This window comes from Phalangium opilio, unplaced genomic scaffold, assembly GCF_054372755.1.
Source record: "Phalangium opilio isolate 3A_F unplaced genomic scaffold, DU_Popi_V2 ptg000063l_1, whole genome shotgun sequence".
NCBI classification, from domain to species: domain Eukaryota; kingdom Metazoa; phylum Arthropoda; class Arachnida; order Opiliones; family Phalangiidae; genus Phalangium; species Phalangium opilio.
This window is the reverse complement of record NW_028324180.1, coordinates 3,093,148-3,120,000: the sequence shown is the minus strand read 5'-3', so window position 1 is coordinate 3,120,000 and position 26,853 is coordinate 3,093,148. Positions and strand designations below refer to the sequence as shown.

The 26,853-nt window shown below is 39.1% G+C and overlaps 1 protein-coding gene and 1 long non-coding RNA gene across 3 annotated transcripts; one reads left to right on the top strand and one right to left on the bottom strand.

The window, feature by feature from the left end:
• The first annotated feature begins 8,265 nt into the window (after window positions 1–8,265).
• Window positions 8,266–8,643, top strand: LOC149662740 (uncharacterized). Its single transcript, XR_016368656.1, has 3 exons — window positions 8,266–8,383; window positions 8,438–8,524; window positions 8,583–8,643. It is a non-coding gene; the product is annotated as an uncharacterized LOC149662740 (long non-coding RNA).
• Window positions 8,644–18,625: 9,982 nt separating this feature from the next.
• Window positions 18,626–26,548, bottom strand: LOC149662739 (zinc finger SWIM domain-containing protein 3-like). 2 transcript variants are annotated; one of them, XM_089842246.1, is made up of 3 exons: window positions 23,179–26,548; window positions 19,978–22,191; window positions 19,772–19,903 (listed from the first exon to the last, which is right to left on the bottom strand). In XM_089842246.1, the coding sequence occupies exons 1-3, from the start codon at window positions 23,815–23,817 to the stop codon at window positions 19,892–19,894; spliced, it is 2,865 nt and encodes a 954-aa protein (XP_089698372.1). In that variant the 5' UTR covers window positions 23,818–26,548; the 3' UTR covers window positions 19,772–19,891. The 2 variants fall into 2 exon arrangements, with proteins under 2 accessions (XP_089698371.1, XP_089698372.1); XM_089842245.1 differs by having other exon boundaries at window positions 18,626–22,191.
• Between the last annotated feature and the right edge of the window lie 305 nt (window positions 26,549–26,853).

Here is a 26,853-nt window from a genome sequence, read left to right as displayed (position 1 = left end):
TGCCTGGCTCGACCGTTTCGGTCGGCAACTAACAGCCAACTCAGAACTGGCACGGACCAGGGGAATCCGACTGTCTAATTAAAACAAAGCATTGCGATGGCCGTTGATCGGTGTTGACGTAATGTGATTTCTGCCCAGTGCTCTGAATGTCAAAGTGAAGAGATTCAACCAAGCGCGGGTAAACGGCGGGAGTAACTATGACTCTCTTCACCAGTCGTTGTTTGGTCGCGATCAGAAGCGTCTCGCCTCGGAGATTTTTGACGCTCAACCCGGAGTCTCTCGGACTCCCGCGGCTGCGGACGTTCGGTCTGTGTTTGGGGATCTGTTCTCGTCCCCGTCACCCGTTGACTCGCTTCCTTTTACCCAGAAGGCTCTAAGGACCCCTACTTTCTTCCCGATCACCGTGGCAGAGCTGGATTTCACTCTCGTGGGATGGCGGGATAGCGCCCCGGGACCAGATGGTTTTGCTCTATCGGACCTTCGCAGATTCGATAGTAACCGTCTGTGCTTGCTGTACAACGCGTCGCTGTACCTAGGTGTCGCCCCAGATGCCTTTAGAAAATCGCGCACCACGCTGATTCCGAAGAAAGGTGACTTATCCCAGGCCACAAATTGGCGACCTATTACGGTCTCGAGCGTGGTTCAGCGAGCTTTCCACGTGGTGTTGTCTCGTCGTCTTATGGCTGCTTTGCAGCTTAATCCCTCCCAGCAGGCCTTTTTGCCGGTGGATGGTCTACGCGCCAACACCGCGTTATTGGATCACGTTCTTCGGGATAGCAAGAAGAAATGTAGGGGTCTGTCTGTCGTTTCTCTGGATATTGGCAAGGCGTACGATAGTGTCTCTCACCACTCCCTGAAGCGTGCCTTGACACGTCTTGGGCTGGAGCCCCGAATGATTTCGTACGTCATGTACTGCTATTCCGAGTGTTCCACGACCATCTCTTGTGGTGATGTTTCCGTTCCGGATATCCCCGTCACGCGCGGAGTGAAACAGGGGGACCCCATGTCTCCCATCCTCTTCAATGCGGTCATGGATGAGTTATTCGATTCGCTTCCCACTTTCATCGGGTCTTCTGTTGGCCGGTCGCTGGTGAACGCGCTGGGCTTCGCCGATGACACTGTGCTTTTAGCTACATCAGAGCATGGTATGCGTGAACTCCTCCGTATTACTTTGTCGTTCTTCGGTGACCGCTCCCTTCATCTCAACGCCTCTAAATCGCGATCATTGGTTTGGCGGAAAGATGGGAAGCGAAAGCGTTTGCTCTTGGTTCAGGATCCCGTTTTTCGTATTGGTGAGTCCTTGATTCCTTCGGTCGCCTTTCTGGATTACTTGGGTCTCTCTTTTTCGCCGAATGGCGTGGGCCTCGCGGATTTCTCCTCGTACAAGACCGGTCTGGACCATCTTCGTAAATCCGGCCTTAAGCCGCACCAGAAGATTTCTATGTTGCGAACCTATCATCTGCCCAGGTTCATTCACTTGTTGACGATGAGTCACTTCACCATCGGCTCATTGGAGGCATTTGATAGGCTTACTAAGTCCTTCGTTCGACAGACCTTAGCACTTCCCCATTACTCGCCGGTCGCGTTCTTTTTCGCTTCTTGTCTAGACGGGGGTCTCGGTCTTATGTCCGCTAGGTTTTCCATTCCGTTGCATACGTACAACCGCTTGGTGAATTTGCGTGCCAATGCCGCCCCTGCGGTTCAGGCGTTTTGCACCCTACCTTCGTTCGATAAGGCCTTGGCCCGTTTGATCAAGTTTTTGTCCCCTATAGTCCCTGAAAAATTTGCGTTCTCACGCTTTTGGAGGGATTCCCTGGAGGCCACAGTTTATGGCGCTGGACTTAATTCCGGAGAGCAGTCCATTTCCCATGCATGGCTTCGCCGGTGCGCTCTGGTGTCGAGGGGCTTTATGTACCAAAAACTTGTGAAGACATTTCTGAACCTCTTACCTTGTCGTGGTGCCCCCTCCCATCGGGGTGACCGTCTCTGCCGTGGGGGTGTGGCCGCGTGGAAAGTTTATCCCACATTTCTCAGCGTTGCCCTAGATCCCACGCTTCTCGAATTGCGCGTCACGACAAGATTGTCAATTTCCTATGTAGTCAGGGTCGGTCGGCTAGCTTTGTGGTTCATAAAGAACCCAGGTTGGTTTGTTCGGACGGCGCTGTTCATAAGCCCGATCTAATCTTCCTCCGGGACGGCGAACTCGTCGTCGTTGACGTGACGGTTCCGTGGGAAACGCCTAGCTTATTGGTGCACCATTATAAGCAGAAGCAGTCTTATTATTCTCAACCAGCGTTTCTTGCCAAGCTTCGCGCCGACTTCCCTGACCACCCCTCGGTTCGCGTTGAAGCGTTTGTTGTTTCTGCGCGCGGAGAATTTTGCTCCCTCAATAGGACTGTTTCTGCTTTACTTGGCCTTTCTATCCACCAGCAGCAATTGGTCTGCCTTATGGCCGTTGAGGGGACGATGAAAATCCATACGCAATTTATGAAACTGGTTTGACATGTTTTTGTGCCTTTGTTACCCTGTCCCGTCTTTCGTTATAATTCTCCTTTCTGAACCCGTCATTTGATAGTTCTTTGCCGATTGCATTGTGTTTACGAACTCCAATTCACTTAAACTTACCTTTAATTGTCTTATTTTGACATTTCTTAGTTTTTGAAATTTTTGTAACGGGTATTTGATTGTATTTGTGGTACGTAACGTAAGTTTTCTCAATGATTAGCCTGACGCGTTTAACAGCTTGCCTTTGTACCGTTTGTGGTTCCTTTCGGTTTAATTCAATGCGATAGTCTAAATTGATTTCTTATGTAACTATTTTTCTTATATCGATTGTACTTAAGTCTTGTTGGGGAGCTCATGGTCGCCTCGGTAATGTAAAGGTTTGTCTATCCGAGACTGTAAAACGGAAACAATAAAATATTTCAATAGCCAAATGCCTCGTCATCTAATTAGTGACGCGCATGAATGGATTAAACTTCGCTAGTAAGATCTTCATTTACAACATCTACTGAAACGGAAATAGACTTTTCCGTATTCATGTTTAAAAGCATCTCTTCGTTAAATTGGTTCACTTCAACGTTAGTAGGGAAAAGGTGTATCGCTTCTTTTGGCGGTACACGCTCTCTATTCACTTCTAAACTTACAAAAAAGTCAATATCATCCTGATTCATACTTCCCACAGCCATTCTGTTCAAAGCTTCCGCAAATCTTTTGTCATCTTTTTGCCTCATAATTTCTTCAAGCTCTGCAAACTGGAATTCTACCCATATTGGGTTACCAATTAACGCCACATAGGGATTGTCAGTATCACTTTGACCTTGAAAAGCGAAATGATCGCGCACTGGTCTAAGTTGGTTAAAATCTCCAACTAACAGTACAGATACACCACCGAAATAATCTGGACAACCCATTATCTCTTGCAATCTCGCGTTAACTCGGTTAAAAACCTTGGCTCCAACCATTGATATTTCGTCAATATTTACCAATTTCACTTGACCATACATCAATCTACAATTGTGAGGAGTTTCACTTTCTAGCCTGGAAATATTCCCGGCAAATTGACTAACGGGTAGACAAAAGGTACAATGCAAAGTAGCGCCACCTATATTAAAGGCAGCCTTGCCTGTAGGTGCGCATCGGAGAACTTTAACTTCCGAGGGATTAAACCCTGGCTGCTTATTGTAAAATCTAGTAACAGCTTCAAATATGGCACTATCAAAACGCTTTTTCTAACACCAGCGCCACCGGTAACAAATAGCCGTAAAATCGTTTCCTTGCATTTTAAATGATGCAGAACTTCATAAAATATTTCTTTCTGTTTCACATTCAGCATTCTAACTAGAGGTGTGCGGTTAACCGTTTCAATCGAATAATTCGATCGAATACCGAACCGAATAATTCGATTCGGTATTCGATAAGCCTATTTTCACTATTCGATTCGAATATCGAATACCGAACTGACTATTCGGTTAAAGTTCGACTACCATAAATTTTGGTCCTTGGCACTAGAGAGACCCACCTTATTTAAAAAATATCATCCCAATTTTATTTGTCTCCCATCAAAAACTACCAGCAAGTGCATAGGAAAATTTTAAGAAATACTTGACCACCAATGAGGAAAGGTATTTTGAAATTTAGGAGCTTCTAAGTGTTCTTCTCCTTGCTTTGTAATTTTATTGGCGAATATTAGGGTTACTACCCGATTAACCGCGAATAGTTGGCCTAGTATTCGCGAATATTAGGGTTAAATATTCGCGGTTACTAGGCTTAACTATTCGCGATTAATCGGGTAGGAAAAAAATTACCAAGGCCCAACTATTCGGTATTCGATTTGGAATAAACTATTCGATTCGGTATTTGATAAGGAAAATTTTTTGGTATTCGATAACCGGTTCGATACCCAAAAAGTGGTATTCGCACACCCCTAATTCTAACAATAACATTGTACTCAGAATCATTGACTAACGTCACTGACGGGGCAATAGTTCTTTCCGCATTACCATCAAGAATATCACGGGTAATATTTCCTATAGACTCCTGAACCGTATTAATTAGAAATTCAGAATCTTCAACAATTAAAGATCTATCTATTTCATTTCGATGTTCCAATTCAGGCTGAATATTAGTAAGATCAGCTTCAATAGCTTCACTTTCGAAATCTCGGACAGCCTGTTCAATGGCCGCTTCGTCAATTTCGTTATTAAATTCTTTTCTACATTCCTTTATAATCTCAAGTTTAAGTTCATACTCTGATTTCAGATCCTTTGTCAAAATGTCCCTACTCTCATCGCGCCAAGGCGAGAACAACATTATTTGCTCACGATAATACTGTTCGGGTTCTTTCACTAAATTGTATCTCCGATACCGCATAATTTTAGAATGACCACGTTTTTTAATAAAACCTGAATCATTTTTCAGTTTCAACCATTTACCACATTCAACTTCAAGGTTTTCACTGTCATCAATATGACTTTGGGTTTTCGCAACTCTACGACTTTTGGAAAACTCGTACCACGTCGCAAATTGAGCTAACGTTACTGCCTCTAAATCATCTGGCCTTTGAACATAATGGTCCAACATTCCAGAAGCGAAAACGTCCATACTATCTTCTGAAAACTGTTCAAGCTCACTTTTGCTTTTGAGAATATGGACTATTTGTATTAACGTAAATACAGGCTCGACTACATCTAGAGACTGGAATTTGTAAAACACTATATGCCGGTTCTTGCGCGCTAACCTCGTGCGCATTCAAAAACTGATTTGCTATCACTTTCAACTTTTGCTTTACCGTACATTTAGCTGACTTTGCTCGTTTAGCAGCTTCACGCAAAAGCATTGACATGCCACGCTGAGATTTTCCTATATAAGACACAATATACATAACCAGAGCGTAAGGATCAAGTGCAAACTGAATGTCCATATTCGCTTGCCAAAGGCGCAAAGTGCACGGGTTGTACGGATTAACCCTAGTACCTTTAGGGTGTCTTTTCAATAAAACAACTTTCTTTTTTATGTCATACGTAACTGCCTTAATATATTCCTCTTCACTCATTCGCAACTTTGCCAAACACTCCTCGAAACTATCTACCCAAAATTCCTTTTCTTTAGATTGCAAAAGTTCATTAAATTTTTTGGAATTCCTCTTACATTTCAGTTCTTCGTCAAGAGTACCGCGTTCTCTTAATTTCGGATCATAAACAATAGTTCTAGGCATGGGAGGAAATGGAATTCCAAAACGACAAACTGAACTGTTATTTACCTTTTTTTTACACGTTGTCGTGTGCTTGTGCATTTGCAAAGACGTTAACAAATCCCCATTATCATCGTTCATTTTACCAGCGCAAGAAATAACTTTATCAATAAAGTCCTCTACCTCTTTAACTTTCGACAAATCATCTTTGAGCTTTGGCGCATCTTTAATCCATATCAACCCATGTTGATGGGGAGACCCCCTTTGCTGTATTTCAACTCTAAAGTAATAATCTTCAATAACACCAAGGGGACCTAGTTTTTGCAAAGCTTTAAGCAGAGCCCGAAAACGGTGGTCAAAATATCTAGCACAAGTAACAGGATCATTTTGAATCAGCTTGGCCTTTTCCGAAAAACTTAAATTCCTAATTTCATTATCCGCTAAGCGTTCTTGACCTGAGGTCACTCTCAGTATGTTCAAAAGCTCAGGCCATTTGCCTTCCGCAGCTGAAAACGTTATAAAAAAGGTAGCCGTACCAAGCTGCCTAATCATAGCCATTAACTCTTTCTGCCTATGCTGCCAATATGAAGGCGAGGACTGCAATTTCTCTAATACTCTAAAACCATCATCCTGCTTAACAATTGAATCAAGTGCACCAGCAGACGATAAAAACCCAGCAGTGTAATTAGAGCCATCTTTTCTCTTGGTTTTTCTCATACGCACTTGTATAGATTCACTAACTTTCATTGTTTCCAACTTAACAAAAGCGTAAAACAATTTTGAGACATTCTTGGCACAACGTCGATCAACATTACGAAGCTCCCACTTGGCAATATCCCCAAACCTACCTTTAACCTTAAGGTTTCTCTTCTGACCGACATAAATACAGGGGAATGACAATTTCTCAGCGTCCTCGTCATAGAGCAAAGACATTGGCGTTTGACCTTCACCAGGAGCAAACTTAACATGCATGGTGTTAGTCGGAAGGAAATCGGACAATGACACTAACAACGTGTCTTGATTCCCAACTGGTAATAAATTAACTTCGCTAGCTTCATTGACTTCATTCCACATATCATCGCTATCATTTTCGTTCTGTAAATTCACTGACCCTACTGGGTTTTCCCTTAATATATCATCTTGGTTTAACTGACGGTCATTTTCGTCAACAATAAATTCAAGTTCTTCTGGAATTGGATCCAATATATCGACTCTTACAGATATTCCATGCTTAATATACAACGGTGTTTTCACCAAAACCTTAAGAGCTTCGTGCATTTTTTAGGCCTAACAGTTTCATACAAATATGGTGTGTTATATTGCATTCTCCTCATAAACTCAATTTGAATAGAATCTGTTTCACGAGGTAACCGTGGTAACACTGACACTATAGACTCGACATTTATAGGAACGTTGACCACGTTCCCTTAATATTGTTAGCTCCCTTTACAGAGAAAAGAAATTATTATGTTTCTGAGAGCAGCTTCCCATTTTGGTTGTTGTTTTGAAAAATATATCGCAATGCACGGGCCTTGATAGATATAGGAGGCAATGAATGAAATATATCACAATGCACGGGCCTTGATAGATATAGGAGGCAATGAAGGAAATATATCACAATGCACGGGCCTTGATATAGGAGGCAATGAAGGAAATATATCGCATGCACGGGCCTTGGTAGATATAGGAGGCAATGATAATCTCTCTCTTTGCACGAGAGGTTTATCTTTAATATTTAAATAAATATAATTATTTTTAATTATTTTAATCTTCAATAATTAACATTAATAATAGTTAAATCGTTTAAAATAAAGTTATACCTATTATCATCTCAAACTTTGCTAATATTGACGTTTAAAGTGAAGGGTACCCCTCTTGCCCGCTTTCGTCAAATTTTGGGGTATATATACGATTCGTTTCCATTATTATAGTAAGGAAAAAGCGCAATTGCGAAAACCTTTGGTGGCCGATCCCACCTTAGGGAGGCTAGACGTTTCTCGTAACCCTAGCTGATCGCCGCGTATATCCTAAAACCAAACGTTGATAATGGAGTAGAAGCCAATGATACAGATTGGTGTCTATGTGGAATAGACGGAAGACCAGTGGATGGTGGTGTTAGAGGCCAGTGTCAGTGTAAGTGCAGACTGGAGTCAATGTGGGATTGACAAATAACAGAAGATGGTGGTGTTGGAAGCCAGAAAAGTACCATACTTGTGTTCATGTGGGATGGACAAAGACCAAACATGGTGGTGTGAGAACTCAAATATAGAGTAGCCAACGGAGAGAAATACAATTTTCCAAATTTCTGTGAACTGTCAATGCGGTCCGGAAATTGGGAACACGTTTGCTCCGATACGCAAACAGCGAACGCGGTCACGTGGGTGTAACAACGGACAGACAGACAGACAGACACATAGACACACACACAGACACGGCCGTTACAGAACCTCTCCTGGACTACGTCACACGGAGAGGTAAAAATTAATTTAAACTTCTACAGATTAGGAGGTTTGAGTTTTCTTTAATGACGTGTTATTTTAGACGATTATAAAAAGGCTATGGACAAAGTCAAACGAAGTAGGGACGAAGAAGACATTTCTAAGAGCACTGATAATGATGAAATCAAAAAGAGGCGAAACAAAAAGATAAATGACACAGATTTCGTGGATCCTTCCATGTATTGTGAAGAAGGTAATTTAAGTTTTTCTTTCTTTATTTGCTCGGTTAAATTTCTTTACATCATAGATTTTGAGCAAATAAAAAGGGTTAGTAAAAAGACTGAAAAATATCAAGTACCAACTCCACCAATTTTTCCCAATCTGATAGTGAATGGTGAGTATTTTTTGTTTCATAAATGTATGGGAAAGCCTCAAAAACATACTCTGTTTAGGAGATAATTCATTGGAAGTGCCTCAGGAAGATGTTGAACTACTGGAAAAACAACACGCGGAACATACACTAAACGCCGAAAAGAATGGTATAAACTCCTGGAAAAAAAATAAGTATATATTTCTAAATTTTGATATAATTTCAGACGATTCTGGCAATGAAAATCCAAATTAATGTCTAACTGATAAATTCGATAACAGTGGAAAAGGCCCATTGATTAAAAATTCAGGTCTAGGAAACGATCTACCTAGCAAGAAGCGGTCACCTACTCTAAGCAGCGATTCAGAACCAGAGCCTTTGGCAAAGAACACCGAAAAATCTGGTAGTTATTTTTGCTATTAAATTTATTGCATAATTAAAAACTTGGCGTTTTTCGGGGGAAAATCTGGTTACTTTGGTTAAACAACTGTATTTAAAATACTTCTCAATTTTGCCAATTTTGTTTTTTTTTGTTATTTTAGGTGGAAAATCTAGCAAGAAGAAATTGTATAATTCTGAAACTCTAAGCAGCGATTCAGAACCAGAGCGTTTAGCGAAGAACACCAAAAAATCTGGTAGTTATTTTAGCTATTAAATTTATTGCATAATTAAATACTTGACGTTTTTCAGGGAAAAAAACTAACATCCAACCTAGAAGGTCGTCGTTCTTCGAAGAGGAAATTTTAACAGAAAACAGTGATTCAGAACCACAGAAATCAAAAGAATGTTTATAAGCTTAGAATTTCAGTCTTTTACTTCTTTAACTTAATTCTTAAAAATTAGCTTTGAAAGTCCGTAGTAAACACAGCACGCCTTCAGGGTCGTCGAAAAATCATACTGGTAGAAATTTGGAGCCTGCCTTAAAAAAGCAAACGAATGATGGTAACTACTCAAAAAGCATTGCATGAACATTAAAAAGTAATACCAAAAACGTTTAATTACAATTTTTAGCATTTGAAAAACGTGTTCTATATCATCTGAGTGATTTGAAACAACAAGTTCAACACTTGACAACTGTGGTGGGACATATTTCATCGCTTTTATCTGATAATCCAATTGAAACAGAAGATATTTCGTTGGTGACACTACCGTTAAAGACCGCTAAAGATTTAATGGATTTAGAGGAGAAAATGGGTGATCCAGAGTTTGCAAAGAAAATCGTAAGTATAGTAATAAAAAGCCTGGCAATTTTCGTTCATGCTGATGAGAAGTACAATAATTTACTATACTTTCGTATATTTACATTGATGTAAGATTAAATTATTAATTTCAGGTCAGAAAGTTATCATCATTTGGAGGAACTAATGTAAGGAATACCTCTAGAAGGATTTTAAAAGAAGCAATATCGCAATATCTTTCTGAAAATATAAACTGGACTGGGGCAAATGGAAAAACCCCTTTAAAAAAATTGAAACTAATTCAGGCGTTCAAAGGTATTCTTTCTTTCTTTTTCAAATTTCAATAACCTTGATTTAGAGCTCCAAGAATTCATACTTTGCTTATGTATATTATATTTCAAACTTTATGCTTTCATTAGATGCTGTTCGATCGAACCCAAAATGTATAAGAGCGACTGAACATGAAATGGAAGAAATAATTCGGCACTGGGTTAGGCATTGTAAAGACCGTGATGGTGGTCGAAAGGAAAGGGCCCTTAAGCAAGTCCAAAAGTTGAAAAACACTTAATAACAACATTTATCATTAAGTAGAAGACGATCATCATCATCATCATTATTTATGTATATTTTTTGGGTTGGTGGAGGTGTTTATAATCGTACATGTATGACGCATTTTTGCAAAATAAAACTGGTTTGAATGAAAAAAGTGTAATTATTAACCTATATTTTATGATCGGCAAATTGCCAAAAAAGGCCGTAAACCGACCCTTAAAAGTAATTGAAAACGCTGACCAGTTTGATGTCGGCAAACTGCCTAAAGGGCCATTAACCGACCATTAAAAGCAATGAACAAAACTGAGCAGTTTACAGTCGGTATAAAGATTCCTTGAACTTGTTAGCCAACTATTTTTGACTACGCTAGATATAGTCGCACCGACTCGCAACCAACTAAATAAAGAAGGCAATTCAATAAGCGAAATTGTTGGCATAAACGAGTTGGAGCACAGTCGACTAATGTCTAAAGCATAGTTCAGCCGACCCCAAGTCGAAGGTTAATTTTAGTCGGCTAACATTCCAATCGTCACTTTACCGACCGTCCATAGGCTAGACATTGCCTTGGACATGGAGTTTGATGGGCCGACAATAAAACCCGGCAGCCCAGCCAACAGTTTTTTTTTTAGTCGGCCCGACTGGTTTTTGCTACTGGGGAAGTGAATTTCAAATAGTCCATGAGTTTTGAAAATAATTTGAATTTTAAAATCATTCGGAGCTGGTATTTCCTCGACATTTCACTGCGCAGATTGATCTTATAATTAGTAGACAAATCTATAAAAATCGATTCATTTTACTTTTCGCCCTCCCTTTAAACCAACTTAATTTTCCACGAACTGTATTGCGAGAACAATTGCCTCGTGTTAAAACGACCTCGTTAGGCAGAGCAATGGTATTTTAACGGTATGTAACGCGAGTCTGTTTCCATTCTGGACTTTACATATAAAATTTAAATTGTATTATACAGGGTGTCTCGGAGAAGCCTGGCACAAATTAACAGGCGTGTTCTTCGGGTCAAAAAAAGTCAAAAATGTTCTATGAACTTTTGGGCGAAAGCCCCCGTTTCAGAGTTATGTACTCTCCAAAGTTGGCCTTAAAACAATGTAATTTTGCCGATATGTGGAACTGGTATTATGTCTTTGGACAAATTGTTTTCTACTTTACCATAAGCTTATGTACGAAGAAATTAACAGCTAGTGAATTGGTTTAAAGGGCTGCTAACATTATTCGTTCTCGTATTAATAACGTTATTGCAAAAATAATATCCCCAAACAAATTTATTGCACCTTAAACGCCAGTTACTTGTTTAATTAGACTTTTTGTTTCATGTTCCTTTGGTTACAAAACATTAGCATTTACAAAAATTGTTCAAAATGACCTCCTTCAACGATTACGCAAACTTGCGCGCGTCTTTTAAACGACTCGCGAACACGTTCGAAGATTCCTGGTGTGTTGCGGATGTTATGATCCATGAGTCCTTGATATATTTGATCGGGGATTTCTATAATTAATCTTTCAGGATCAAAATGGATTCAAATGCGAAGATTGCGGAAAGTTGTTCAACGGGAAAGCCCGTCTGCAAATGCACATTTGTGAAGTGCACGAAAAGATAAAGCCATTTGAATGCCAGGAATGTGGCAAAGCTTTTTCTCGAATTGGAGATCTCGATCGGCATTCTGCTTTGCATTCCGGCGAAAAACCTCATCAATGTCCCACGTGTCAGAAGGGATTCGCCATGAAATCTTCATTGAAGCCTCACATGTTGACGCATACGATGAAGAACCCAGATCCCGTTGATCAAAATTGATTCCCAATTATATGACATTTTATTTTATTTTATTATATTTCTTTAAATGTATTATCATTCATTTTACTTCTCCTCATCTCTGATTTTATGGGAAATTCAATTTTAGAAATATGTCACGAGGTCAATTTTAATTATGTTCGCTAAGTATGTATTTGTTTAAGGGTCAACATGAAATTCCGCCAGAAGCAAAATATTGCTTAATTTGTAGGAAGTATACTTTGTAAAGCCAAATAAATTAATAAAATAAGTAAATTAATCTCGAACTGGGACTTGCACGAAATTCATTGCTGATTAGCCTTTTGGATTTAAATTTAGAACTAGTACCGGTTTAGGGCAAAGAGGCTATTTGGAAATTAACTAATTAAGATTAGTGGCTGGAAAATGTCACGCGTTTTAGATATGTAAGTTAATCATACAAGAATAAATTTTTACCTCTCCGAGTGACGTATGTCACGGAGAGGTTCTAATTTCGACGTGTCTGTGTGTCTGTCTGTCCGTTGTTACACCCACGTGACCGCGTTCGCAGTTTGCAAATCGGAGCAAACGTGTATTAAATTTCCAGACCGCTTTTACAGTCCCGGAAATTGTATTCGACTTACAGGCTATTACTCCATTGCCTGTTTAACAACTCTGTTCATTTGTCCACCCCACATGGACACCAGTCTGAACTTATTGTCTTCTAAACACCACCATCTTCTTGTCTTTCGCCCATTCCACATGGACACCAGTCTGTACTTACTGGCTTCTAAACACCACCACCTTCTCGTCTTTGTCCATTCCACATGGACACCAGTCTGCACACCTGGCTTCTAACACCACCATCATCCTTAAGGTTAAGACATACGCGGCGATCGGCTAGGGTTACAAGAAACGTCTAGCCTTCCATTGACGGGGTCTTCCGCCAAGGTTCACGCAATTGCGATGTTCTTATACATAGCTGCGATTCGAAACCCTTATATACTACCTATTTTAGTAAGGCGAAGCAGCAGTCATATCCTTCAATTCAAACGTCAATATTAGTCAAGTCTCTCAAGGTTGTTTAATTATTCTTTTTTAAAACGATGTAACGCACAATAAGGCGAACAACTAACGAAGAAAATATTTAATATTAATTATATTTATTTTAATATTTAAGATAATCTCTTTTCTCAATTCAAAATTAATACGGAAAGAGTTAAAAAGCAGTCTATCTTTTGTCTGTGTGTGTCTGTCCGTTGTCACACTAGTGCGCCGAGTTAGCAGTTCGCTTTGTTTTGATGTGTTAAGAAATCCTACAGAACCTTAATATTCACTTTTTCCATAATATAAAGTGAATATGTGGAAATCGTTTTCGTAATTACGATGCATTTAGTACTTTTGTAGCTTTAAAGCTCTGTTTCATTTTGATATTCCAAGGATGTTTTTTAATATTATTATTTGAAATGGCTGTTTATATATTACTTAAGCTATACTACATCTGTATATAGAATAATCCTTGGTTCAGTTTTTTCATGATGAAAGCTAAGGCCTGGATTCTGTCTGGCAAGTCAAATTCGATTCGCAATTGGCTTAGTGAACCAAAGAGTAAATAATTCAGACCTGAGGTGGAGTAAACTTTGAGTTTTGATTATCGTGTCTGTAATGAAGGGACATTAACGGTTCAGAGTGAGCCGAAAATTAAATACACGTTTAAATAATCAGATTTAGATTTTATAACAGAAGAAAGCATCATGGTAGCAATTAGATCAATGAAAGGGCTACTAATCGTTATCGGGTCATAGCTTTGAAGTTTTCATTCTTGTTTCAAAGTTAATATAGAACGAGTATTGATACCGTTAGTTATTTCAAACAGAATTGTATATTTGATTTGCGATAAATGATAAAATGAAGTTTCAAGTGTGTGACTCTCTGAAATACGGTAGGGGGTAGAGACGAGTGCTTTTTACCTCTCCGAGTGACGTATGTCACGGAGAGGTTCTAATTTCGACGTGTGGGTGTGTGTGTGTGGGGGGAGTGTGTGTGTGTTTGTGAGTTAACCCCGGGTACACGAAAAACAAGCGTGGATAGAAAGCGATTAAGGCAAGATCCGCTACCAGGTTGGAGCTCGTAATGTGAAAGAATTGCGAGAGGGAATACATTAGCGCTATGGCGTGAGTTAAAGGCAATTTTCCGACTTCGGATGGACGTAAAACGAGTTTGTCTGGACCTATAGTTAAGAAAAGATCCTCTTTAGGCTCGGCTCTTCAAAGTATTGGGAAAGAAATAAGATCGGCATCGTCAAAGTATTCACCCGGTTAGATTGCGGCGAGGATAAAGTTTAGGGTTCATTTGACGGACGGCCGTATCGAAACGGATTAAAATATTTTCTCCTTACTCCGGTTTTGGGGGTTAGCGAAGGAGGATGGAGAAAACGGGCAAGGTAGCTAGAATGAGAGATTCATTTTCATACGGAAAGGGCACTATGTGTAAAGGCTGGGTTGCTGCTATTTATTCATAGGACTTTGTCGTTGAAAATATCTCCTGACCCTTCAATGTGTATTTGTTATAGGTTTTTATCTACGTTGTGAAAGACATACTAGCTTTACGATTATGATCTGTGAGTGTGTATGTTTGTGGATTGTCTGTGGAGGCTGGATAGGCGAAAAGACCTTTTTATCTAGATGTGGTACGAACTTAATGTACCTTAACCAGGAACCACGCTCCCTGCATAAACAAGGACTGTCAAAAACAGACCCAAATGGCTTCAACGTAAATATAAGAAGGCTACAAACTTGAAGACTCCTGAAGAATGGAATAATTTCAAAACATTGCGGTAGGAGCATAAAAAGCTGCTGCGTAACACCCGTACAAACTACTTTAAAACCCTGCTTGCAAATGATCCAAATAGAGGAAAATTCTTCAAGCTTCTTCGCTCAGCTAAGTCGAATCGCTCCTCGACATTACCTATCCTCGAGGATGACGGCTCTACCATAATCTGTCCAGCGCGGAGGGCAGAACTTCTTGGGGAAAGTTTCGCTGCCGTCCATTCGTTCGACACAACTGATCCAGTACCTCTCCTCCCTAAGAGGGCCCCTGTTATGGAGGCCATTAGCATAACTACAGAAGGTGTCCTCAAGTTGCTAAAATCCCTTGATCACAACAAAAGCGCTGGTCCTGATAGTATCCCACCTGTGGTACTAAAAAACTGTGCAGAATAAATTTATCCTATTCTCACAAAGATTTTCCAACAAACCCTAAACCAAGGATTGGTACCTGCAGACTGGCAAACCGCTAACGTCTCTCCTATTCACAAATCAGGCAAAACTACAGATCCCTTAAACTACCGGCCCATTTCTCTCACGTGTATAGTGAGTAAAATCATAGAGCATATACTTACTTCATCGATTTGGAAACAATTAGATGCCCACGACCTTATCAGTCATTCGCAACACGGCTTCAGGCGTTATTATTCAACGGAAACACAATTGAAGCAAACGGGAGGCAATATCTACAAAGGCCATATTCACGGACAAACGCAAGGTTAAATTATAAAAAAACGTCTTGGTTTAGACCAAGGCCGAAAAAAACAAACGATATGTGTGAGGTTTATCATTTGACTGAAGTTTCAGATATTGCGATTTTTTAAAATTATTTTTATTCCTTTAATCCTTAATTTAATATTTAATTCAATCAACTGATTTTACTGTTAATCGATCTATTCCCTCTAAATTAATTTAAAAAATTACATATCTACGCTTTTTCAAGAATAAATACATTTTCCGAAAACATTTTATCATGAAATTACAAAACAAGATTAATTATTTTATTTTTTTAAATATTACATGTATATTTTTTTTTAAATATTACATGTATATTTTTTTTCAAGTGTGTTTTTTTTAATCTATAATTTTTTTTTATTATTTATTTTATTAATACTATAAATTTTTTTTCCTTAATAGTAAATACATTTTTTTTTCCAAAATACATTTTTTTTTTCCAAAATACATTTTTTTTCCTAATTACAATATTTTTCTAATTATAAATTTTTTAAATACCAAATTTTTTCTCAAATAATATTTAATTTTTTTTAAATAAAATAGTTATATCAAAAATTGAGCCGATTTCTTTCCTTGCTTAATCCCTTTGTATCTTAAATGGTAACGTTGAAAGAACTGCGCTAATGTAAACAGCACTGCCATGTTCAAAACTTAATGAACTTTGTTGCAGTTTTTCCGTAGATTTCTGTTGTTGAATTTTTGATACAGTGAGAACTTTCTTGCAGTTTTTCCGTAGATATCTGTTGTTGAATTTTTGATATGGTGAAACACCATTGTTTCGTTGATTTAGAGTATAAAATTAGACTCAATAAATAATATTATTTCCGACAAGTTGCATTAAATTTTTATAAAGATTCTGTGCTAAATTTCAGTAACATAAAGAGCATCTATAAAATATGTTTATTAAATAATGTGATTCTATAGTTTGGCTTGAATACTAGTAATTAAATCAAGTACCTAAACAATTCATAGCAATTTAGACGAATTAACAAACGGCAATGTGGAGTGTGGAACAAGCAAACAACGTAATCCTCTGAATCCCCTGAGGTCACGTTGGTAAAATTTAGCGCTGATGTAAACTTGGAATTTGACTAATTAAATTACATAACGACCCTGTTAAGTGAATCGGTTACAAACTAACACCACTGTTACTTATATTTATGAATTAAACAATCCACTGTTGGTAACAAATAGTTTATAAATTCATAACGTAACATCACATACTGACTGGATCAATAGGATAAAAATTGTTTTAACGAATGATGTGGTCTTCTACTACGGCTGAGTTTCAGGAATTATATCACACACCTTCACAATTAGTAGCATTTTCGTGAGATTAACAAATAATTAAACCATGTACACCTCATATGGGAATGTTGAATCAACTGCGCTAACGCAAAGTAGCAAACACCACTCTTTTACTGGAGCAGGGTAAACACACATTTTGTCACCTTTCCAGTAGTATTTTGAAGTTCTCGAAAGTTTCAAAGGGTGAGAAGAACTATCTTTACTTAACGTCTTAATAAATAATGAAACCGTTTATACCTGTCTTCAAATGAGAATGTTGAATTAACTGCGCTAACGTAAACAGCACTCTTAACTGCCGTAGGGAAAACACATTGAAAATTTTGTCATCTTTCCTGTAATATTTTGAAGTTCAATTCTTCACAGGGTGAAAACACTACTGTTGATTTCTAAACCGTAATAATTTGGATAGATTTGCCATTTTTGGCCGTGTCTATTTGCCCCTGTTTTTCGGGCCAAAATAGTCCCCGGGCTATTTACCCCTGTTTTTCGGGCCTAAATAGATGGCCACTAGGGGCGAGACTATTTTGGCCCGAAAAACAGGGGTAAATAGTCTGGAAATACAACGGAGCTATTTTCGCCTGTTTTACGGGCGTCAAAATTTTCAGGCCAAAATAGTTCAGTTGTATTTCCCTACTATTTACCCCTGTTTTTCGGGCCTCGAAATTAACGGGCCAAAATAGAATGGCCCGCGCGGCACTGACTATTTACCCCTGTTTATCGGGCGTCGAAATTATCAGGCCAAAATAGTCAGGAATTAAAATCCTAGCTATTTTGGCCTGTTTTTCGGGCTTCCATTTCCAACGGGCCAAAATAGGATTGCCCGCGCGGCACTGACTATTTACCCCTGTTTATCGGGCGTCGAAATTATCAGGCCAAAATGGTCAGGCATTAAAATCCTAGCTATTTTGGCCTGTTTTTTGGGCCTCAATTGTCAACTGGCCATAATAGGATTGACCGCGCGGCACCGACTATTTACCCCCGTTTCTCGGGCGTCAAATAGGTGATGGTTTTTGGCCCGAGCAGACTGAACAAAAGTGGCTTCCACTTTCGCGGCCTCGTCGGTGTTGCTTCTTTCAAGGTTTGAACGCCCAGCTTGTTTTAATTTAGGGTGTATTCACACGAAAACATTTTGTAGGCATTTTTAAATATCACCCATTTTTGGGGCCAGGTACAGATTGGCGAGTAAAGGTCCATTCACACGAAAACATTTTGAACTCGTTTTAGTTACGACCCTTCTTTGAACACTTTTTAAGCTGCGTCCGAATAGTTTAACAACTTCCAAGCCAAAAATTAGCCGATTAATTTTCAGTCTACTTGAAATCGACCCAAAATATTCGGACACCGAGCTGACACCATGGTTTTATTAATACTGGCGTACTGGATTGTTCACTGAGGGTGAAACGCGACCAACATTCTTCGCCCAAGACCCTTTACTCCCCCTGGCGGGTAACGGCAGAACTTAAGAGCGGAAGTACTTTCTGGTACAAATTAATTTCTTTTCCTGTAGTCGTTCATTGGCTATTTCACGATGACGTCAACTTACTATTTTGGCGGGAAACCTTTCAGCCAATGAACGACGACCGGGAAACACTACCGTTTGTCCCACCAAAAATTTAAACATACTACGCTTATATATACTGTATAGAACATATGTTATAAACTTATGGTAATAGGAATCACCGTGCAGCAGCCATTTTTAAAACGTATCTAGGCGGTTATCGAGGGAGGAGCTAGATGTCGAAGTTTACGTCACGATTAATTTCTCTCGTCGCGCTTCCAATTTTGATCACTTCCATCGTGGATTAAACAACCTCTCAGGAGTAACTCTCTCTGGTACATTTTACTATACTATTAGTTGAAGATGTTTGTTACAATTTTACCCCCTAACCGATACAAATCCGGATGTAGATTTTTGAAACGTTGCCGTCTTTCCCCCTTCAATATTTCATCCCCGTGTATCGGTAGCTATAAGCTTCCACTGTTGACAATTTTTGTTACCAAGATGCGATTCAAACAAATATTTTATCAGAGAGAGTTATCCCTGAGAGGTGGTTTAATCCATGCTTCCATGATCCATCTCATTTGGCCAACCAAATTTAATTATAACACGTGACGGTTAGTATTCAAGCCCGGTGTGTTATAAAATAATTTGGTGCTGCTCTCAGAATAATAAAGAGTGGATGGATGGGAAATGTAGTAAACTCTTAATAATAACGGTTTCGTGTGTTCTTGGTGTCAGATAGTTTGTCTTTGTAGGTATTTTTTATAAAATAGAAGTGTAGGGTATGAAAAGAAGTTTTATTTTATTTGCAAACGTACAAATCTCGTTTTTTTTTCGTTTTTTTTTTGGTATTTTACCTTCTAGATGCCCTCATGATATTATACCACGTTAATTGTAAGGGGATCACACTTGAATTCGCACAACCATTCATACCCCTTCTTTGGATGTTTTTTTGAGACACTAACGCATGCTTGGTGATACCATTCAGAGCACCTGTCGCATTGTATCATTTTACTTCCAGTGTATGGTTTTCTGCATGCGCAATATACCAAACTCTCTGTACGCTCGAAAATAACCTTTAAACCAATTGAATTATTTGATCGGATTGGGAAGGGAGATAACTCTTTTTTCTCCAAACACTGGAATAGATGATTCCTCATTCTATTATTTTCTTTGTCATAAATTATGCAGCCTGGTTCTTTATGCAAACATGCGTTTAAGGCATTTGCAATGGCATGTGCTCCACACTCTACTTCTAGCTGCACGGTGGCCTGTATAAATTTTATGTTTAATTTTTCCACCAACGTATTTTTAAATTGGGCACTAAGCAATGATACTATTTTTGTAAGTCTCGAAAGCCTTTGTTCTAATGTTACATAATCTAAAGAATCGTAGACAGAGATATTAGCCTCTTCATCTTTATAAAATCCCGACGCGGATACCAAATGGTGATTCATATTGTATATCTGTACAAAAAATCCTTCATTCGGCACTGTGTTTTGGATGAACGGGATGGGTGGATTTCCAAAATCAGCGTTCACTCTAAAAACGGAATTCAAACCAGCTGTTACATTTTTGAACTGGGATTTTAGAAGAAGCTGGGCGGCATCGATCACCTCGCAGTTCATGAATGTTCTTGTTAGCACGCTTCTTTTGTGCTCTTGGGTCAATATTATTGGCTCCCTCAACCAAATATCATTTTCTCCAACAACTTCATTGTTACTAGGGTAGTCTTCGTTTTGCAATTTTACCGGTGATAATGAATGGCGATTACTTTTTACCCTGATAGGACTTCGTTCGAGGACTTGGTTTTTCACTCTTGATAATTTGCTTCGCTTAAGACCTATGACAGTCTGAAAAACTCCCTTTGGCCTTCCCACTACACTTAGTTTTAATGGTTCTTTTACTAGGGGTAATGTGAAGCCATCTTTCACATAATTTTGCGAGGGTTTTTTCGTGTGCTGCAAGTTTTTTATGGCATCGTGTTCGTGTTTCTCCTTTTCGATTTCTGTAAAATCTCTTTCCAGGTTTTTTCTTGTTAAATTAGCTTTAAAGACCTGCTTGTCATCTTCGTGCTTTGTACTTGAATCAGGACTTTTATCACTAATGCTTTTGTCACTGCCCACCTTGTCTAGGTCTTCTTCTTTTGAATCAAGACTTTCATCACAAATGCTTTTATCAACGCCCACCTTGTCTTGGTCATCTTCACTTGAATCATGGCTTTTATCACCATTGCTTTTATCACTCCCCACCTTTTCTAGGTCTTCTTCTTTTGAATCATGACTTTCATCACAGTCACTTTGTTTGCTTGTTTCATCCTCATCGGCTCCCACATTTACTTCACCCTCCCCGTCTTTATCATTTTCCTCCGCATCCATTGCATCATCCGTCTCTTCATCTTCCTCCACATCCATTACATCATCCGTATCTTCATCTTCCGTGTTTTCATCTGGGTCAAATTCCTTTTCGTCTACCAGTATTTTAATATATTTTCTTGCGGCCCACGCACTGGTGATCTTGTTAACAATTTTTAGCCTTCGTTGAAATGTTTCTTGGCCGCAAGAAGAGAGTACATTTCTTAATGTTTCTAGAACTGGTGCAGCCTCACGATACTTTTCTTGGGACGTTTTGCATTGATTTCGTTTAGAAGGATGCCTGCTTTGGAAAACCATTCTTTTTTGATCAGTGCTTTTAAATTGCAGTCCTTCCATCCATTTAGACTTAGACAATCTATTCGGCAAGTTTTCCTCATTGAAAAGTAGCTTTCCCAAGTGCTTCCGAACGATAAAAATGTGTCTACAAGGAATTTCTTTGGTAACAAAAGTAGAGCAAGTGCAATTCATTCCATTGGATATTGCGTCGGGAAGCTTCTCTATTTGGACCAAAATACTATCAGAATTTTCTATTTCGTTGCAACTACTTTTGCATGATAAGCCTTTCTTTAGTTCTTGCACAATTGTATCTGAAAAGACTGGAACCACTTTCTCGTAAATTTCTCTGGCCACATCTTCCAATTCTGCTTTATCGAACTTGATAGAAGAGAATCTATTTTTGGTTTTTGCGACAAATTTTTCGTGGTCATTTAAGTCTTCGGTGTAAGCGCAAAAAACTTTCATATCGCTATAAAAGTCGTCTAGAGCTGCATTCCGCCTGCAAATTCCTTTAATTTTTTGGTTGTACGACTCTAGTCGATTGTTGGTAGATTCTCCTAAATTGAAATGTTGCCTCCTGTATGCGTGAACCCACATTTCCTTTATTGCAACCCAGTTATCCTGCATATATTTTGCGAATTCAGGATAATTGGCTAGCTCCTCATCACATAGCATAGCCTCGACATTTTCTCTAAATGTACTTTCCCTGAAAGAATAGGCCAATTTTTGAGCGTGCGCTCGAGCCGCTAAACTGGCAGCTGACGTCATCCTAAGATTGGATATTTTTGATTTGATTGCTTTTAACACGTGAAAAAGGCATATTTCGATAAAAGCTTGCGGAAAAAGTTCCCTTAACACATTAATTTCACTAAGGTCTCTGTCGACCATGATTGTTCTAGTATTTTTCCAGCTATCATTATTTTTTCGAAATGTCTCAAAAAGCTTTAGGACATAATCCTTCTTGCAATTTTTTGTAAGGCACAACCCTACAATTTCGCTTTGCATATTGCCATCAACAATCATAATGATGTACAGAGGCATTCCACATCGGTTTAGATTAAATGTCGCATCACATAACATGTGTTCAGGATATTTCTTGTAGACTTCCCTCATGCGACCACTTTGCCAAAATACGAACTCCAAGAAATTGGTAGAAGGTTCTATTGACACTTCGACAACCTTTTTCGAGTAAATAAGTAAACACAGTTATTTCAAGTTTTAACCAGTCGCAAAATTATGTATTTGTGACAGAGGTTTTACTAAATTGGGATATGAAGAGCAAACTTAGTAAATTTTAGTCAATTCCTCCCCCGTAACGCGGAACCTCTATTAAAGGGAGGGTGAAAAGGAAAGTAGAAACATTTATTAAAAATCACTTTATTTTCCTTTTCACCCTCCTTTTAAAGCATAGCGAGGGTCCAGCGAAGCCCCTACAAGGTGACTTTTCCTCTGAACTACGTGTTTAGCTTGGCGAAGGCTAGTAGGCGGGACTTATAATTTCCTTATAAATCCCGCCCACAAGTGAACCGTGCCTTTGACAAGCTAAAACGAGGGAAGTCACCTTATAGGGGCATCATGTGACCCGCGCTTTGCTTTAAAGGCAGAGTGATGTGGAAATTAAAGTGATTTTTAATCGATGCTTCTACTATTTATAAGACCTATCTGCATAGTGAAACATCCAGGAAATATCTCTGAATGATTTTAAAAATCAAAATAGACTCAGATTTCGTCAATGATTTAAAGCTCACCTTCGACCAATCGTGTAACGCCTTGCCTTCCAGTTAACAAAATTTACGTGGCACGCTCTATTTCCAGCATTATTTACCACGAGATATGATAAATATTGCGCAAGATGTGATAACCGTAGCACACGACATTGAGCGTGACTTTGAAAATTTTGTTCACTGGAAGGCAGGGCGTTACGCGATTGGTCGAAGATGCCAGTTTTAAACTGTTGACGAAATCTGAATCTATATAGATTTTTAAAATCGTTCGGAGATATTTCCTGAATGTTTCAGTTAGGTCTTATAACAAGTAGAGGAATCGACTAAAAATCACTTCATTTTCCACTTCACCCTCCCTTTAATGTAGCACTAGATTTGAAAATAATATCATCGTATTCAGGAATTACTTTTCTCTCAAAAAAGCAATGAAATAAAAATTTACCATTTCTGGGTCGTCCTTTTGGTCTCTCTCTAACTGCAAAATTAACCTCTGTGCAGAATCCGCTGTTATCTGGTCTTTCTTCAAATGCTTAGCTTTGAAGTTTTGAAGCGATTTCGGGATTTCATAGCGACCTGTTTCGGATCGGACTTCTCCTAGGATGAGCTTGTTGTCACCTCGGACTTTTACGAAATCTTTCACTTTTGCTTTTTGTTCGAAAGTAGCCTGACGCAGGGCCCTATTCGCTGGGTACTTTTCGTATAACTGTGGTCCAATGTCATGATTGTGACTTAAGTTCAGTGACGAAACATAGAGGGATTGAAATTTTGCGCTAGCCGAGTATGTTACGTGAGCGGGACAAGAGTTCGTGAAGGTTGATGATTTTCTTTTGCCCGTCGCTTTCGAATTATACTCGCCATAATGGACACAGATCATTTGCACTTTCGAATACCTCAGTTTTTCTGGCAACGGTGTAAAAACACCTTTCCTTGCTCTGCTTGACGCAGTTTTATTGTGACTTTGTACGGTTGTCGAGTGTTTATGTTTGCTTAAAATTGGCGAAAAGTTCTTTTTGCAAAATTCAAAATGGTTCTTTTCACAAGATTCCCAGTCTTCAAATTGTTGTTTTAATTTGATATCCATTGTAATTTCACTTAAATTAGTCTATTCCACAAATTTCCATCCAAATGGTCTCAAGTTGTTCTTATTGAAATTGGGGTCTAGGTTTCATCATGTCCAGTCATATACTTTCGATGTCCTTCAGAGCCGTTGATACGCAATGAAGTCCGAATCTTAACTTATGTTCTATTTTTACGTTTTAATCCGCAAGGGTTCGATTAAATTCTATTTAAATATTCTAGTTTATCACGACTGTTTAAGAAATCTGTTCGATATAATTAACAGCTAGTAAATTAAAGACACTTATGTTTTAGATAATAAAGTTTAATAAAAGTTATAATGATGAAAATGAGTACATGTTACTCGTTGGAGTTCTTGTAGGGCTCTGATTTTTCCCTTTTGAAAAGGGAGGGGAGAAGCGAGAAGAGAGATTTTTGTACTGTTAATGCTAGGGGATTAGCCTCAGTATAGAGGTAGAAATTTACTTGGTGGTCTGACTCATGGGTTTGTCCATCCATGGCTTATTTGTTAAAAGAAGTATATTTTCTTTAAAATCTCTTCTCGCTTGTTAAAGGGATTGTTCATAAAATCGAAAAGTTTGTTACAAAGGGTTCATGCATAAAATAAATAAACTACTACTTCAATTTATAACAGTGTCAATGCCCCTTTTGTTTTCTTCCCATTTGAAACTTTATTGCCCGGGGATGATTCAGATTTCCCCCTAACGCGACTTTCCCCCTTGTATTTATAGTTTAAGTCCCTAGTTCTTCAAATCACGGATCGGAAAAATGAAAATCGGCGTGGAATTTAAATAAATTCAAAAACAAATAGGTTTAGCGAAAATTAATGTAATTTCAAAGCATTGTGATTTGTGTTTCACGGAAATGGTGGCCAAGGCTTGGGGAGCCCCAGTATATTTTTCCAAAATACACGGCTTCATGGACCCTCGGAATTGCGGAAACCTGACTCTCCACTTTTCTTAGTTCAAGCATAAGTTTATAAGATGTTCCATAAGTGTGTCACTCGTTAATGAGAGCTTGTCATGAAGTGACGTAGGTGAAACGTCATAGATTCTCGTAAAACGACGCCTAGTGAGGCGCTGTCAAAGGCTTAGTACAGACTAAAGAGGAGGATGGACTGCAAAACCGAGTGTAGTCAATTCTCACGTCGTTCTTGAACAAGCTCTCATTAAGCCTCTAACATTACGAAGTATGGGTAGTGACATACTTATGGAACATACTTATAAACTTATGACCATCAAGTAAGGTTAGATTTAGGCTTAGTTACTTTTAGAATAGGTTTTGAGTGAGACTACGGCAACCTGACTGAGAAAACCTGTCCTAATTAAGCCTAACACGCAATTAGTGCTTTGGGTAGTCGATTTGCCGTCTTATACCAAAGTTTTAGTAAAGGATGGGCTTAGATTCAATTTTAGCCATCATTAGAACGGGCTTATTTTCTAGTAGTTGATAAAGAGCGAGTAGTAGGGTCTTTCGAGACATTTGCCTCGACTCGGAGAGGTTCTGAAAGGTCTGGCAAAAATAAAGTATGCTAACGTCAAAAATGGACCTTTACTTTTATTGATTTAGTACTGGAACGGATAATGTTCAGAGAGAGAACAGAATGATACGTTATTGCAAAGGACTTATATTGAATTATATGATCCTTTGAAATTGCATATCATCATCATAACTTTACCCCTTCTTATACTTTACAGTGCGCATCCATCTTTCTAACCAATGACTTTGGAATATAATACCTCTACACATGCAATCGCGCAAAATTCTTGAAAAGTGATGTAATTTGAAAAATGCTCCCGTGTTAACGCACCTAAATCCATTATCTTTATCCGCCGGTAAATCAATAAAAACCAAATTTCAGTGTAAATGGACCTTTACTAGCAATCAATACCTGTCCAAAAATGGGTCCTATAAAAACAATGCAAAATGATCCCGTGAACAGACCTTGGCCCACAATCTAAAAGTGTCCAAAGAAGGGTCGTAACTAAAACGAGTTCAAAATGTTTTCGTGTGAATGGACCTTTACTCGCCAATAGGGAGCTAACAACTAGCTAGGGGGAAGAGATAGTCTGACGTCACGCAGCCCCTCTCTGGTTGGCATTTTGCGCGTAGAATACTGCTTCCAGCCGTTAGGGGGGATGAAACTCCAGTAAGAGATAGAAGGGTGTGACGTTTCAGGGTCAGAACTGTTAGCTCCCTATAGTGTGCTACCGCGAAGCTGAGGGGGGAGGAAACTGTGACGTCAATATTGGGCCCCGAATTTGTATTGCCCAAGCTGACGACGTCTCGCGACTGCCAATTTGGTCGCCTGAAAATAAGGTAAGAGATAAGAGCATGTGACGTCACTACAAAGTTCGTGGTAACACACTATCTGTACCTGGCCCCAAAAATGGGTGATATTTAAAAATGCCTACAAAATGTTTTCGTGTGAATACACCCTAAATTAAAACAAGCTGGGCGTTCAAACCTTGAAAGAAGCAACACCGACGAGGCCGCGAAAGGGGAAGCCACTTTTGTTCAGTCTGCTCGGGCCAAAAACCATCACCTATTTGACGCCCGAGAAACGGGGGTAAATAGTCGGTGCCGCGCGGTCAATCCTATTATGGCCAGTTGACAATTGAGGCCCAAAAAACAGGCCAAAATAGCTAGGATTTTAATGCCTGACCATTTTGGCCTGATAATTTCGACGCCCGATAAACAGGGGTAAATAGTCAGTGCCGCGCGGGCAATCCTATTTTGGCCCGTTGGAAATGGAAGCCCGAAAAACAGGCCAAAATAGCTAGGATTTTAATTCCTGACTATTTTGGCCTGATAATTTCGACGCCCGATAAACAGGGGTAAATAGTCAGTGCCGCGCGGGCCATTCTATTTTGGCCCGTTAATTTCGAGGCCCGAAAAACAGGGGTAAATAGTAGGGAAATACAACTGAACTATTTTGGCCTGAAAATTTTGACGCCCGTAAAACAGGCGAGAATAGCTCCGTTGTATTTCCAGACTATTTACCCCTGTTTTTCGGGCCAAAATAGTCTCGCCCCTAGTG